This window comes from Leuresthes tenuis, unplaced genomic scaffold, assembly GCF_036924035.1.
Source record: "Leuresthes tenuis unplaced genomic scaffold, fLeuTen1.0.hap1 SCAF_17, whole genome shotgun sequence".
NCBI lineage: Eukaryota > Metazoa > Chordata > Actinopteri > Atheriniformes > Atherinopsidae > Leuresthes > Leuresthes tenuis.
In genome coordinates, this window is record NW_027325371.1 from 11,081,245 (window position 1) to 11,096,056 (window position 14,812).

The 14,812-nt window shown below is 40.7% G+C and overlaps 2 protein-coding genes across 2 annotated transcripts; one reads left to right on the forward strand and one right to left on the reverse strand.

Moving 5' to 3' along the window:
* Nucleotides 1-6,148: 6,148 nt before the first annotated feature.
* atp5pd (ATP synthase peripheral stalk subunit d) lies at nucleotides 6,149-9,730 on the reverse strand. Its single transcript, XM_072369342.1, has 6 exons — nucleotides 9,655-9,730; nucleotides 9,155-9,286; nucleotides 8,862-8,958; nucleotides 8,622-8,693; nucleotides 8,364-8,426; nucleotides 6,149-6,472 (listed from the first exon to the last, which is right to left on the reverse strand). The coding sequence occupies exons 2-6, from the start codon at nucleotides 9,274-9,276 to the stop codon at nucleotides 6,341-6,343; spliced, it is 486 nt and encodes a 161-aa protein (XP_072225443.1). The 5' UTR covers nucleotides 9,277-9,286; nucleotides 9,655-9,730; the 3' UTR covers nucleotides 6,149-6,340.
* Nucleotides 9,731-10,197: 467 nt separating this feature from the next.
* Nucleotides 10,198-14,701, forward strand: LOC140272875 (medium-chain acyl-CoA ligase ACSF2, mitochondrial-like). Its single transcript, XM_072368380.1, has 16 exons — nucleotides 10,198-10,405; nucleotides 11,246-11,441; nucleotides 11,564-11,692; nucleotides 11,923-11,976; nucleotides 12,129-12,247; nucleotides 12,331-12,493; nucleotides 12,592-12,687; nucleotides 12,788-12,939; nucleotides 13,025-13,113; nucleotides 13,193-13,269; nucleotides 13,353-13,460; nucleotides 13,543-13,694; nucleotides 13,809-13,950; nucleotides 14,198-14,308; nucleotides 14,406-14,474; nucleotides 14,569-14,701. The coding sequence occupies exons 1-16, from the start codon at nucleotides 10,284-10,286 to the stop codon at nucleotides 14,617-14,619; spliced, it is 1,830 nt and encodes a 609-aa protein (XP_072224481.1). The 5' UTR covers nucleotides 10,198-10,283; the 3' UTR covers nucleotides 14,620-14,701.
* Nucleotides 14,702-14,812: the final 111 nt, after the last annotated feature.

Here is a 14,812-nt window from a genome sequence, read left to right on the forward strand (position 1 = left end):
TTGGTGATCAGAGTCAATTAGTTTTGGATGATGGTAGCCTGTTAAGACATTTCGTCTTAAAACTGACTTTTGGGTTCACATCTAGTAAAAAAAAATAGAGTTCTTGTATGTGATTAAAAAAAAAAGAAAAGAAAACATACAGCTCAGCTTTATCATGTAGATTTTTCTGTTGGGGCTGATGTCTGTATTGTGTCTAATTATTTCTGTTTGTGAATCTTGATTTGATGCTGAAGTCTGCTCCTACGAGACTGACTTCTTCTTCCTTTTGTCCTAAGCCGTCTTCTTTCTCAATGAGGGAATGTGTGCTGCCATGGTCTGCTCACATGGCCCCAAGAGATCAACGCTGGGATGCCCTGCTCAGCAAACACACTAATGTCCTCCAGAATGGGGGGTCCTGCTCCATGAAGCTTCAGAGAGCCCTCCAATGATCAGCAGCATAATAACAGAGCAGACTTTGGCTTGAAGGGCACCAAGCAAACATGCAGCAAATGGCACTTTTATTTACTTGCCTTCACATCCCCTCCCCCAACAACCTTCATTTACTGGGATCTGCAGTGGCTTTTCCAGCAGCCCCATGGCAACAGCAAGCCTTCTCAACAGGGGTGAAACTTTCTCATGATGTCACCATGATTATGAAGCCCCCCCCCAAACGGTTATATTCTTCCATACACACCAACAACCCAATTTGTGGATTTCAGCATGAAGGCCAACCTTAAAGTGGTAAGAAGGATCAGATTTTGATTTGTTGGCTCGCATCATCATCAGCATTGTAAAATGGTGCAACACATTGTTGAAGGAATCATTACAGAAACATTTACAAATCTAAATAACAAAAGCTCATCCTGTCTCTAACCCTAACTTGGCTTAATCTTGGCAGTGAATGAGTGTGTTGTTGTGTGCTCTATACAACCTGTCATTCATCAACCCTAGCCTCTTGTCTGATTGCGACAATGCAATCTGCCCAGGCCCCATTGCTCTCAGGGCTGTCAGAAGGATAGTCAGAGAACCAGATCTGCTGTGTGCACAGTCCAATGAGCACCAGTGGATTTTCCTTGCTGCATGACTCCACCTTGGCAACTGGACCAACCCCCTTTAACCTCTGACCTGGGCTGTGGCCTTTGGATGAGAGAGAGAGAGGGGGGTGGGGGGGTCCTGTCCAAATTCAGCCATTAGACACTGGAGTAGACAGGGCCATGCCCTTCAGTCTCCAAAGGAAACACGCATCTTTGGGCAATGTGAGGTGAAAAAGATTATCAGCCAACGGCGGGACGGGTGCAGAGCGTGATAGATTGTGTAATTGAACATGTGACATTTGATGGATGTCCAAATGAGGGGAATAATAGGCTGTGTGACGGATAGGTAGGAAGTGAACACTTAGATTTTTACACAGGAGCGGATGTGAGCTGTTTGCTTTTAGGACAGAGAATGATGGATCGATTTGTGGAGAAGGGCGACTGAGAAAAAAGGGAACAGATGCATCCTTATTTCAATTAAAATGCAAACATCAGTCCTTATCGTCATCTAGGAAGTTTCTACAATAAAAACAATCAAAAGTAATGCGACAACAATGAAAAAGAAAGATGTTCAAATTTACAAACCTGCCTCTTAATCAAGAACAGGTTTACAAGCAACCATGTGTCTGCACCACTTTACTACATGGAACATTCCTAAGATTTAAAATGTAAGGAAAAGAGAATCAAAACAGCAATAAAGTAGCTACTTTAATTGTGCTTAAACCTTGCCAAAAAGTGAAAGAAAAATGTCTCCAGAAGTCTGGATTGAATCAGAGAATCACAGTGCAGCACACTCCCAATAAAATAAACACAAATTTAAAGCCAACAAACCATTTGCAAAACTATAGAAAACAATGTCTCTATGCTAACATGCCACCTTTACGAAACTTACTCTGCTAAAATATTGATTGTGGGTTACCAACCTACCATGCCAAACAAGAGTTAGGGGATTTAATTAAAACCATTACTTCTTGTAAAACAGTGTGCTGAGTTCTGAGCTATGGCAACAGTTATTAAGAAGACAAGTGTTGGCAACAGCTGAATGCTCAGCTGGGCAGAGAATGGCTGAGGCAAGGGAAAGTAGAGCTTCAGGGGGTCATACACTCACATGTGTGTGCCTGTTTCACACAGAAACTTAGGCACAGGTGACAGCTAGAGACCTTCAATCAGAGGTGAGGAACCTGTTGGATTGCACACGACCTACTTGTGCTGCAGAAGATTAAAGGCCTGATTAATCTGATTAACTCATAACAGTAAAGACCTAAAACCTGAAGTTGGTTTTGCTTCTATGGCTACTCACTGCCAAGGCATTTTTAATAAAAAGGAAACATAAGTGGCCATGTGATAGACTGGCAACCTGTCCAAGGTGTGCCCTGCCGCTCACCCAATGGCAGCTAAGATAGGCTCTAGCTCCCCCGTGATCCTGAATTGGATTAAGCGGGTATAGAAAATTGATGGCTGGATGAATGGAAACATTAATGCTGAGTCTGCTTAACTTTTCCAAGCATTTTTTCAACCTATGAAGCCGCATGCTCTGGCTGCAGAATGGTCACGACAAGTCTACCCAGATGCAGTATTGGTGACATAATGTGTAGATATGGGAGGATTATCACTGCTCTGCTGAGGAATGCATAGCAGGTCTAAATGGAGAAATCAGAGAGGGTGTTGATGAGGGCACAGAAGCCTCTCAGTGTCCTGACAGTGAAACTTTGCTTCGCCCTGCAGGAAAATGTGAAGCCGGCTGAAAGACTAAAAGTCTTCCAAGCAGCTGCACCAACCTATGCTATTTCGGCAAGACTTCTTACTTGACTTTTGTGCCTTTATTATACATGAAAAGAAGACGATTTGAACACCAAACTATAAACTCTACCATAAAAAAAGAGTTGTCTAAGTAAAATGAATATGGGATTTAAATGTTTTATCAACAGTCGAGTTATTCCAAAACTGATAACATGCCATCAGTTTGTATGAAATGTATAAGAAAAAATAAAAGATTGTATCATGTCTCACAGTTTGTACATCCCAGTGTGTATTAAAGTCTTTTTTTTTTTTTAAAGTAAATATAAGAAAAGGCTGTTTCTCATTAGATACTTAAATAAGAAAACAGATTTCTCCACAAGTCACAATCAAACATATTCACTCTTGATCAATATGTTGATGGTCCATCTAAAAATATTTGTGAGGTCAAATTGAAACTGAGCCACAAACTAATGGGGTAAATTCATGGTAAACTATGTTGTACCAGAGACAAGAAAAACTAAATTACTGTAAACAACTAACAACCAGAAAAAACAATGCATTAAACACCATCTCCAAATAAGAAAGAGTTAAACCAGGTGGAGGTATTTCCTCATTTTTACAATTTACAGCTGATTTCTGGTGGCACACTTGCTCATAGGGTTGTAAGCATCTGCTGCGCTCCTCATGTGACAAGCCGTCACGTTCATTAATGTTGGGAAGTTCGATTCTTTTTACTGACTCGGATATTTTACTCTCCAACAGTAAATTGAACAAATCTTTTTTTGAGTAATTTTGTTAATTTTTCCAGCAGGTGGCGCTGTAACCCTAGTGTGGGCGTTGCACAAAAAGGTTCTAAACACTTAACACTGAAGGCAACATAGTTTCCTTCAGCTGAGCTGACAAAGTACAATACACAAAATGCCACAACCTACTCAAACCATGTGAAAACCTGGGAAAGCAAATACACAATAAGGTGACTTGTGTCTGTATCCTCCCTGCCATTGCTGTTTAAAGCATGACACTGACTCGGTAGCTGTCACGTGACAAATGAACGAACGAGAACGATCGTTCAGCCCTGTCACGTCACAGCTGGTAGAGGACAAGTGAATGTAAAACTCATTCATTTTGACAATTAGTAACACAATTAAGTGAGACAAAAAGTAACAACAAGTTCCTTAAATGTTACATGGTGCATTTATTGTGTCCTATTACTATTATTATCATCATCATTATATTATTATTATTTTAGGTTAGTATAACACAAAATCAACATGTTATAATTTAAAGTATTTATTCACATTATTACATTATCATTTATTTATTTACACACTTCACACATTATATACACAAGAACACTATACACATCTACTAGAACCGACGACCACTAATTAATTATGATTTCATGACAAATGAATGAACATCACAAATCAGACATCATTAATTTCGTTTCTCAGTCAACGTAGCTGAGCTGCAGTCACATGACAAATGAACGAAAGAACGATCCGGTTTGCGAACGAACTGCTCTTCAGCCTGAGCTGACTGTCACGTGACAAATGAACGAGGACCCGAGGAGTTGAGTCGTGAACGAATCATTTCTGTTTCCTGTCCTGATGACTGAGTTTATGCAGCCGTCGCCTGCCATGTGGCGTTGGAGGGTACTGCATGAAAATGAACGAATCACTTACTGAGACGACTCGTTACTCCCGAGTCATATAAAAGATTAGTTCATGTTGAACAAATCGTTCGCGAACGGCACATCACTAACGTTCATCATCCCAATGAGCTGAAGTAGCTGGAAAGACATGTGGGAAGAGATGGGTAGACACAGATGAAGAATCCATACTATGTGACGCATAAATGACATTTCCTTAGATGGTTACAACTAAACTGTCACAATGACAAAAAAAATGCTCAAATTGTCATTCTTGCCATTTTGTTGAAGCATGTTTCTCAGAGGGTAAACTGTCTGTGCCAGCAGTACTGCACACCCCTGCTGTTGGACTCGCTTTCTTTTTGGTGCCGATAACGACACGGGGGGTAGCTCCAAATGAAATGATAGCCGCCAGCAGTATTTGGAAGAGGAGAAGATTATTTTGGGATTTTGTTGAAAACACATTAACAGCTTAAATTCAATAAACCTGGTTAAAGTCCACCTTTAGATGTCTATCAAATATAAAATCTCTGGTTACCAGTTTGAACTTTGGAACTATAAATCGTGTACTCTCAATGTGATCATTTTGAATTCTTATGCTGAATTTCTGTAGGCATCCATTTACTTGTAGACCATCTCAAGATCAGTTAAGATGTTCTTCGGTTGTTTTATCCATCACAATGATCATCTGCATGAAATTTTGTAATTCTAATCACAGCTTGAACACTTAAGCACAGACTGCCTTGAATACGTTTTTAGGATATTTGACAACAGTAATTTAACAGCCAGAAAAGACAAGAACTTGGTGAATTGACTGGTTTACAGAAGGTTAACTATGAAGTATAAGGGGTTTTCTGTGGGTAGTAAAGAGCAATGGACTTATCAGGTAGTGGAGGACACGTTCAATCATTCGTTCCTCAGAGTGTTGCTGCCCCCTACAGGAGGCAAGTCTTGCAGCAGCTGCAAGTTGTTTTGTGCCACATTTCTAGTGAATCATCAAATGACAATTCCGGATAGGCCAGGATACATCTGTACACGTCTTACTGTCAAGTCTGCCCCGACAAACTGAGTAACACACAGCATTAACCCACAAACCAAGCCATAATAACAGGGCAGTGGTAGTGCAGAAAGCAGGCTTTATGTTTTAAATCTCTCTCTGATCCCTGAGAGACTGCTCATATTTCCAGCTATGGTGAAAAGTACATTTATGCTGTAGTCATAACAAAGCCTGAACATGACTGACACTGCAAAATAAAAGGGCAGGATGATCATTTGTTCTGCAGAGAAGCTGTTCACACACTCATGGATCACCTTAATCTGTCTAATTAGCGAGTGTATGGTTTGCATTATCACAATAAGGCAATCGTTTAGGTGCATGTGAAGCTACTTCTACTTACACACAAATAAATATACAAAGAGGAGAATGCTTCTGCCTTGCTGATGAAAATAACTGGGCAAAGACGAGCGACTGAGGGTTCCCAATGACAACACCAACCGTGCAAAAGAAAAGAACCACACTAAGCTTTCTGCCAAGAGTGATTCTTCGGAGTATGTCCACAAGGGATGGATGATTTTTCACGCCAAATTTAGAAAGAAAACAGTCAAACAGATCAAGTTAAGTTCATGATGTCTGGGAAGAAACCCAGTCATAAAATAACAGCCTGCGAGGGATTTGTGCGGTTGTTTATAATGGGCCAGAACAACAGATTGTTAACACATTTCCCAAAAAGCAAGACAGTGACAGTTATGTTTTCAGGATTTAATTTCAGAGAGCAGCAAGGAGAAACAACATATCCAAGTTATTTTCTTCCACTGATAGCTATTAAACAAAAGCTTGCTTTAAGAACTCTTAAATGGACAAAACAAGGTTTTTTTTTTTTAAAAACACATAACTGTACAGGCTTTCCTCAGTGGAACATCCAGCATTTAGATTTATTTACAGTTCAGAGATTGGTTTGTGTGGCCAATAAGGATACTTCACTTTATCCAGTTTTGTTTCTGGGAATGTCTCATTCAGATCTTCGATAGTCATCTGGTCAAAGGGAATCATGTTCCTGAATTTGTCAAGCTGGGGAAGGAAGAACAGGAACAGGATCAGAAAAACCTAATGGACCTTTGACTGTCTGTCCAGGGTCTCCCACTGTGGAAAGGCCATGATGCATTTGATGCAACTCAAAAGGTGGGAACTCAAAAATCATGTAGTTGTAATTCTAAGCCATCCCACTGCCAGTGAACCTTTGCAAACTGTGTGATTAACACTTTTAATTGCCCTGCTTCTCAAAAATCCGTTGAAAAGCTGCTTCTTTCTGAGCTCAGACCCAATAAAGGTCCTGCACTGGAAACAGGTTAACACCCGATTCTAAGTTTTCTGTGACAAAAACGGAGCATGCTAATCATTTAAAAGGGTGGAGGAAAAAGACAAGAAACCCTGAAATCAAATCATAAATTTGCTCTGCATTAGGAGTAACAGAAACTTTGTTTAGACAAGAAAAGAAAGGACCACTTAGCTGAAAAGCAAAAACATTGTGTAATGCTCTGGTGACAAACTAGGTTTCTATTAGTGCAGAAGTGAGGCATGTATGAAAAAATGGTCTACTTTTAGGGACTTTAGCACACTTCCAGCAAGGAAAGTAGTCAGAGAGGGGGAAACGGGCAATGTGTGGACAAGCTGGAATGGCAGAACACACCAATCTAACCAGGGCTGCAGGGCTGAACCACTTTCGTTTCGCGTGAATTACCTCTTTTGTCCACCGATAAGCCGCAACTGATACACTATATTGCCAAAAGTATTCGCCCATCTGCTCTTACACGCATATGAACTTAAGTGACATCCCATTCTTAATCCACTGGGTTTAATATGACGTTGGCCCACCCTTTACCGCTATAACAGCTTCAACTCTTCTGGGAAAGCGTTCCACAAGGTTTAGAAGTGCGTTTATGGGAATTTTTGACCATTCTTCCAGAAGCACATTTGTGAGGTCAGACACTGATGTTGGCCTGGCTTACAGTCTCCGCTCCAATTCATCCCAAAGGTGTTTATCAGGTTGAAGTCAGGAGTCTGTGCAGACAGTCAAGTTCTTCCACACCAAACTGGCTCATTCATGTCTCTATGGACCTTTCTTTGTTCACTGGTGCGCAGTCATGTTGGAACAGGAAGGGGCCATCCCCAAACTGTTTCCACAAAGTTGGAGCATGAAATTGTCCAAAATCTCTTGGTATGCTGAAGCATTCAGAGTTCCTTTCACTGGAACTAAGGGACCATGCCCAGATCTTGAAAAACAACCCCACACCATAATCCCTCCACCAAACTTTAGACTTGGCACAATGCTGTCAGACAAGAACTGTTCTCCTGGCAACCGCCAAACCCAGACTCGTCCATCAGATTGCCAGATGGAGAGGTGTGTTTCTTTACTCCAGAGAACGCTTCTCCACAGCTTTAGAGTCCAGTGGCGGCGTGCTTTACACCACTGCATCCGACGCTTTGCATTGCACTTGATGATGAATGGCTTGGATGCAGCTGCTCGGCCACGGAAACCCATCCCATGAAGTTCTCTACGCACTGTTCTTGAGCTAACTCACCTCGTAGCTGAGTTACTGTTGTTCCCAATCACTTCCACTTTGTTATAATACCGCTGACAGTTGACTGTGGAATATTTAGTAGCGAGGAAATTTCACAACTGGCACAGTTGGCATCCTATCACAGCACCATAGTGGTATTCACTGAGCTCCTGAGAGCGACCCATTCTTTCACAAATGTTTGTAGAAGCAGTCTGCATGCCTAGGTGCCTGAAATTACACACCTGTGGCCATGGAGGTAATTGGAACACCTGAATTTAATTATTTGGATGGGTGAGTGAATACTTTTGGGAATCTAGTGTATGTGAAAAGGGCTAATTATACAATATTGAATTTTTAAAGGAAATATCTTTATCAAAAAATAATAAAAAACAAAGTCTCACCTCTTTTTTATACTGGGCAATACGAGCTTTGGATGCCTCAATGTAAGCAGCAGCTGTTTTATTCTGGAGGACACGCAGACACACACAAAAGAAATATCAAATTGAGTTTCTGCACATGTCATAGCTCATGCAGTTAAATGGAAAAATAAGCAATATTAACATTTTTTTCTTTTTCTTCAGTGAATCTGAATTTTATTGATCCCATTTTGCGATGTCATAAACAGAGGCATACATCCATCTGGACACGAGGGCACTCACCGCTTCTGCTTCCTGAGCATCGATATGTGCTGTTTGAGTGTCTACGGGCTCAGGAACCTTCAGGGTGCTGAACTAAAGAAACAAAGTTCACGCTTTGTAGGGTTAAAAACTAAATACTCGAGGTTCTCTCATTACAGCGCTGTCACTTTACCCTCAAGGAATCGTGTTACTAATAAAACACTGCAAGGATTTTTAGTTGCACATAAATAATTACTGGTATCAGATTTGATATCCATTTACCTTCTTTTCAAACTCATCCACCATGCCTGCTTTAACCACAGCAGATCTGTAGTAGCTCCAGTCGATAGCAGCGGGTTTCTCAGGCAGAGAGGAGAGTCTGGACACACAAATACTTCAGTCAAAAGTAGTCTGTCACAAACTCCTGGATATGAAGGAGCATATGAGATATAGGCTGGAGATTGGAACTCTACTATGGACACACAGCTTAAAAAAACAAAACAAAAAACAACCTGTACAGGATGTGGGATGAAGCATCTAAGATTTGACTGACAAGTTTAACGAGGAATACAAACTTTGCAGAAATGGCATCGCTTCGGGTCTTTAGGTTGTTGAACATGTTCCTCTGATTGGGTGGCACCCTTTCTGCGAAAGCCAGCCAGTCGATGGCCTTCAATGCAACTCGTTTCCCGGCCATGATGTGTTAACTGGGAAGAACGGCAGAGACTAATCAGTAATCAGGTCACTAATGGGGAAAACTACCTGTTGTCCCCATGCGTTTCAAGATCAAATATTTTCATTTATGCTGCATACCCTGTAGTTTCATTGCAAAACACAGTAGACAAGAAAATTGGTAATAAGGTATAAGTCATAATTGGTATAAGTATAGTCACATTAATCCATAACTGTCTTCACTGTAGATATGTTTACAAGATGAAAACAACCAGAACCAATAGGATACAAAAGAGCAGCTTCAAGTAATGAACACAACAATTCTTTCACATATTTTTCTTTATGCGAGTGTGACTCTTCGTTGAAAACATTGTTTGATAAAGCCGAACACCTAACAACATACCGTCTGTACGCCACGAACTTCTCTTCGCTGCTGACCACGAATAGGAAGCGGAAATGAGTTGGTTGAGTTTAAGCGCTTACGGGTCTTAATGTCGCCATCTAGCGGTGGAGGTCTTCATCGGTCGTTAAACGCGGAAAATCGCATTGTTTTTTTACACAATTTATCAAATTAAAACTACGACCACAACAACACAGAACGAATATATATAAACATATAAGTGTTTCTTATATTATTGACTGTTTCTCCAATTTTGTTCCTACTTTGCTGTTCTGGGATAAACTTTTGCGATGTGGCTAAAGTTTGTAGTCAATAAACTGGTCATGCATTACACCTCATGTGAGTAGATGTTTTATCTGATATGTTTTGTTGTGCAAGTGTGTTGCAAAATATGGGGTTCGTTTGCAGTTTCTCTTTGAATATTTTCCATACAGGTGATAACAGGTAAAATGCCCAAACAGGAAATATACCGTAATCTTTCAGATCACGTGGTGAGTGGAAAGTTACATATTACACTTGGTGTAACCAGAGTAAACCACTTTTTTTTTTGACGAGACCCACTGTCTTCAACCGATGTTTAGTCTGACTAAATTCAGAGTCAGCTGACAGAGACTGTGTGATCATTGAGAACAATGGCACTGCTGATTTCTTCCTCACTGCTCAGGTCCTGCTCCCACAGTCTGAGGTGTTTGGATCGACTCAAACACACCCAGACACAGAAATTATGCAACACATTTTTGCTCCAGAGTTGTCGGTAAGTTTATATTTAAATACCTCAAATAACAGGATTATTTTCTTAAAAACAACAACAACAACAACAACAAAACTGGGACTCTCTCTTACAGTACTAACTTTTATGACAGTTTTTATTTTTAAACTTTTAATTCTTATTTATACATAGACATACTAGAACGTTTCGGGGATACTTCCTTTATGATAGGTGTACGTATATGGAGTACCTGATATTGGAATAATGAACATAAAGAACAACAAAACAGTTTTCTACTATTTTTTGTAATGCAGAATAACTACTTGAATAGAATAATGTACTGTTCATCTAAGATAATGTGCAGCAATAAAAGACTTGACAAGAATGATACGTTTGAGCTCCAAGGACACTATGCTTCAGACAGCTTAAATTCTAAGGTGTGGTTATAGATAGGTGTGGAAGTACACCTGCATGTAATATTTGTATGCTATAAAAACAAAGACTGCATGCTGCATCTTGTATATCAAATCTCATTCAAAAGCACAACTTCTCTTTAATAGATTTTTCTACACTATATTTCTGGGGCTGATTTATCCAGTTTTATACAATTTCCCCTTACGATTGTTTTGCTTAAGGGCCAAATCATTACTCTGCAACAATGGTTATTCAAAAATAATGCTTTTGCTTGCATTAATCAGGTCGTGCTTTTATTTTTCTTGGCCATTACGAGACCAAGTTTGATACTTCTGGCACAGTATATGTTTTCTATTTCCTTCTTCCTAGTTCACTTTTTAAACAGACTTGTATGTTGTCAAACATAGCTGTTAACATTGTCTTAAAATCTTTGAAACTTCTGTAAATAAGTAACTTTATTATCTTTGTCAGGTTTGTTCATGTGGACAGTCCTCCTCACAAACCCTCACTGACCACCAGCTACGTCCATGGCACCTCATCCAGCTCACTGCTCTCCCTGACTGTTGGCCAAAGCCTTGACGCCATAGTTCAACACTGTCCTGACCGTGAAGCGGTGGTCTTTCTGCAGGACGGTATCCGGAAGACCTTTGCAGAGTTTCAGAAAGATGTGTGTCCCTGATTTAATGAATTCTGTTTCTGCTTTCAAGATTTTTGCTTATGTAATGATAAAGGCTGTTAATAATTCACTGTCTACACTTGGTGAGGTTTTTTTTTCCTCTTCTTCTGCAGGTTGACAAGGCAGCTGCAGGTTTGCTTGCTCTGGGCCTAAAAAGAGGGGATCGACTAGGAGTCTGGGGACCAAATATATATGAATGGATCCTTTTCCAGTTCGCTTCAGCCAAGGCTGGAATTATATTGGTTAGTGTAGAATGTCTCTATATACTGTCAACATTACATCCCCTAGAGGGTGTTAACAAAAACTCTGTTGACAAGTGAAAGTCAGAAGGACATTTAACCTTCTAGGTGCTTGAGTGGACTGCTGTATAACTGTTCTATTATATATTTACCACTTCATTGTTATTGTTATAAGTTATCGTATGCAGTATGGTTCAATTAACTGTGTAGTCATTCAAGACTTATCCTTCCAGGTGTCCTTGAACCCAGCCTATCAAGTGGAGGAGGTGGCGTTTACTCTGCAGAAGGTAGAGGATCATATTGTCTGGCCTCCATTGCCATATATGTTGCACTCATGACACACAGAAATATAAAATGGATTAAAAAAACATGCCGCTCTACTGCTAAGGTCATCCATCAATCTTAAAAGGCTATAACAATAGAGATTTGTTGTGTCCAGGTCCAGTGTAAAGCAGTGGTGTGTCCTACCCGCTTTAAAACCCAGAACTTTTGTGAGATGCTGAGGGAGCTTTGCCCAGGAATCGACAAAATGCCAACAGGCATGATCAAGAGCTCCAGGTTTGGTTTTCTTGACATACTTCCAATTGTACAATTGATTCAGTTCTGGCTGCAATATTGAAAATCTGTTTTGTACCTGCCAGGGTGCCAGATTTGCGTATGGTAATTGTGACTGACAGCAGACAGCTGGGGATGCTTCATGTGGAAGATGTGATGCAAGCAGGCGAGAGTCAGCACTACAAAGAGCTCATGGACCTGCAGAGCAAGCTGTCCTTTGATGATCCCATCAACATTCAGTTCACATCTGTAAACTTCAGAATCACACCTTTTAGATGAGCAAGCAGACAGTGCTCTACCTGTGACGTAACAATGATCAGCGTAACTTCTTTGTTCATTTGTATTAGGGTACCACTGGGAAACCAAAAGGAGCCGTCCTTTCCCACCATAATATTGTAAATAATGCTTACTTCGTGGGTTTACGCATGGGTTATGGATGGAGGGTAAGTTAAAAATTGTTTCTAAATTTGCAGAAAACTCTAACTGCAAAAACTGGATAACCTTATTTCATTCATTAAGCTTCATTTCTCTATTCCCCATCAGTCTCAGGTGCGGGTGTGTGTGCCTGTGCCACTGTACCACTGCTTTGGCTCAGTTCTTGCAGGGTTGGGTATGGCAGTTCATGGTGTCACGCTCGTCTTCCCTTCTCCGGGCTATAACAGTCTTGCCAATTTAGAAGCCATTACAAATGAAAAGTAAAGTGTTCACCTCCTCTATGGTATCCAGCTTTAAAGTGATAAGCAGTCTCACTGATCATCATTCATCTTTCTCTTACTTAAGATGCAATATCGTCTATGGAACTCCCACCATGTTCACTGACATGGTTAACCAAGATTTACACAAGTATAACTTCTCATCAGTTGAAGCTGGTAAGAAATGTGAGGACATGAGAGAGAGTTATGCTTTCTTTAATTTGGTGTGATCTGTGCATGTGCTGCTCTCTTTTAGGGATCATGGCGGGTTCTCCGTGCCCTCCTGAGATTTTGAGGAAAGTAAAAACAAACATGAATATGAAAGAGATAACGGTGGGTGGATACATTTCCTGTATCTCTCCATACAACTCTGTAAAATAAGTCTGATTTGACCGTACGATATCATCGTCTAACAGATTTGTTATGGAACCACTGAAAATAGTCCTGTTACATTTATGGGATTCCCGCAAGACAATGAGGAGCTGAAGATGAACACTGTCGGGTGTATCATGGATCACACTGAGGTATGACGCCCTTTTACACACAAATGTTCACCTCCACTAACACAGCCACACACTGTACTGTATTTGCATGTCTTAACTATAGGCCAAGGTGGCGGACCCTGCCACTGGTGAGATTGTCCCATTGGGAGCCTCAGGGGAGCTGATGATTCGAGGCAGCTGTGTGATGCATGCCTACTGGGAAGATCCAGAGAAAACTAGAGAGGTTATTTCCATGGACCGCTGGTACAGGACGGGGTGAGATTGTATTTTCACTCATGACTCTCAGTGCACTAAATTTAAAGGGGGGTATGTTAGTGCAACAGGGCTCAGTGTTTCGTGTGGACAATGTCACAATTTTAATCCAAACAGTGACACAGCCAGCCTGAACAGTCTGGGATACTGCCGCATTGAGGGCCGCATGAAGGACATGATCATCCGTGGAGGAGAAAACATTTATCCTGCCGAGATAGAAGAATTCATCTTCAGGCATCCAAAAGTAAAGGAGGTGCAGGTGAGCTTTTAAACCACAGGAGGGCAGCAAAGTATGAACAAATACTTCATAGCGAAGATCAACTATCAAACTATAATTACATGTCTGTATGTGAGCAACTGACCTTCTTTTATTTTTGTCTCACACACACACACACACACACACACACACACACACACACACACAGTCTGCGAGTGTTCTGTGAATGTATGTTAGTCCAATGACATGAAGATGAAATGTTAACGGAAGGTCTAAATTTGCTTCTCAGGTGGTTGGAGTGAAAGATGAGAGGCTGGGCGAGCAGGTATGTGCCTGCATCAAGCTCAGGGAGGGCCAAACCTTGAGTGCAGAGGAGATAAAAGCATTCTGCAAGGGCAAGGTCAGAGCACATGATGCATAAGATAGAAAATATCGCAAAAGATGGTAAATCAGCATATGGGATGGCAGTTGATGCACCGATGTTTTTTGCTCTCTAGATTTCTCACTTCAAGATCCCGCATTATGTGATCTTTGTTGACAGCTACCCTCTGACTGTCTCCGGGAAGGTAGGAGCTCCATTTTGACTCCATTTCTGAAGTATATGAAGTACTCTCATGATTTATGGTCCATTATTAAACTGAAACTGGTCTGTTCTTCTAGATCAAGAAGAACGAACTGAGGGAGGATGTGGAGAAGAAATTAGGGCTTTAACTTTGTGGATCCTTCTGGACTGGGAGCACTGAAAAGAGGGAAGACTGAAACTTAGATGATGAAATAGCGTCAAAAATGTAATTACTCATTTTGTCATTTGAATGTTAAAATAAAAATGCTGTTTCATTATTGACTCAGTACATAGTACTTACAGTACTTACCTTAAAGAAATAACAGCTGTACAAAATGCTGA

Coding starts and splice junctions, on each gene's coding strand:
- LOC140272875 (XM_072368380.1), top strand. CDS start 10,284: ATGGCACTGCTGATTTCTTCCTCACTGCTCAGGTCCTGCTCCCACAGT. Junction 10,406..11,245: donor TTTTTGCTCCAGAGTTGTCG/GTAAGTTTATAT, acceptor TATCTTTGTCAG/GTTTGTTCATGTGGACAGTC. Junction 13,695..13,808: donor GACCGCTGGTACAGGACGGG/GTGAGATTGTAT, acceptor TAATCCAAACAG/TGACACAGCCAGCCTGAACA.
- atp5pd (XM_072369342.1), bottom strand. CDS start 9,276: ATGGCCGGGAAACGAGTTGCATTGAAGGCCATCGACTGGCTGGCTTTC. Junction 8,959..9,154: donor AGCGATGCCATTTCTGCAAA/GTTTGTATTCCT, acceptor TTGTGTGTCCAG/ACTCTCCTCTCTGCCTGAGA. Junction 8,427..8,621: donor ATGCTCAGGAAGCAGAAGCG/GTGAGTGCCCTC, acceptor CGTGTCCTCCAG/AATAAAACAGCTGCTGCTTA.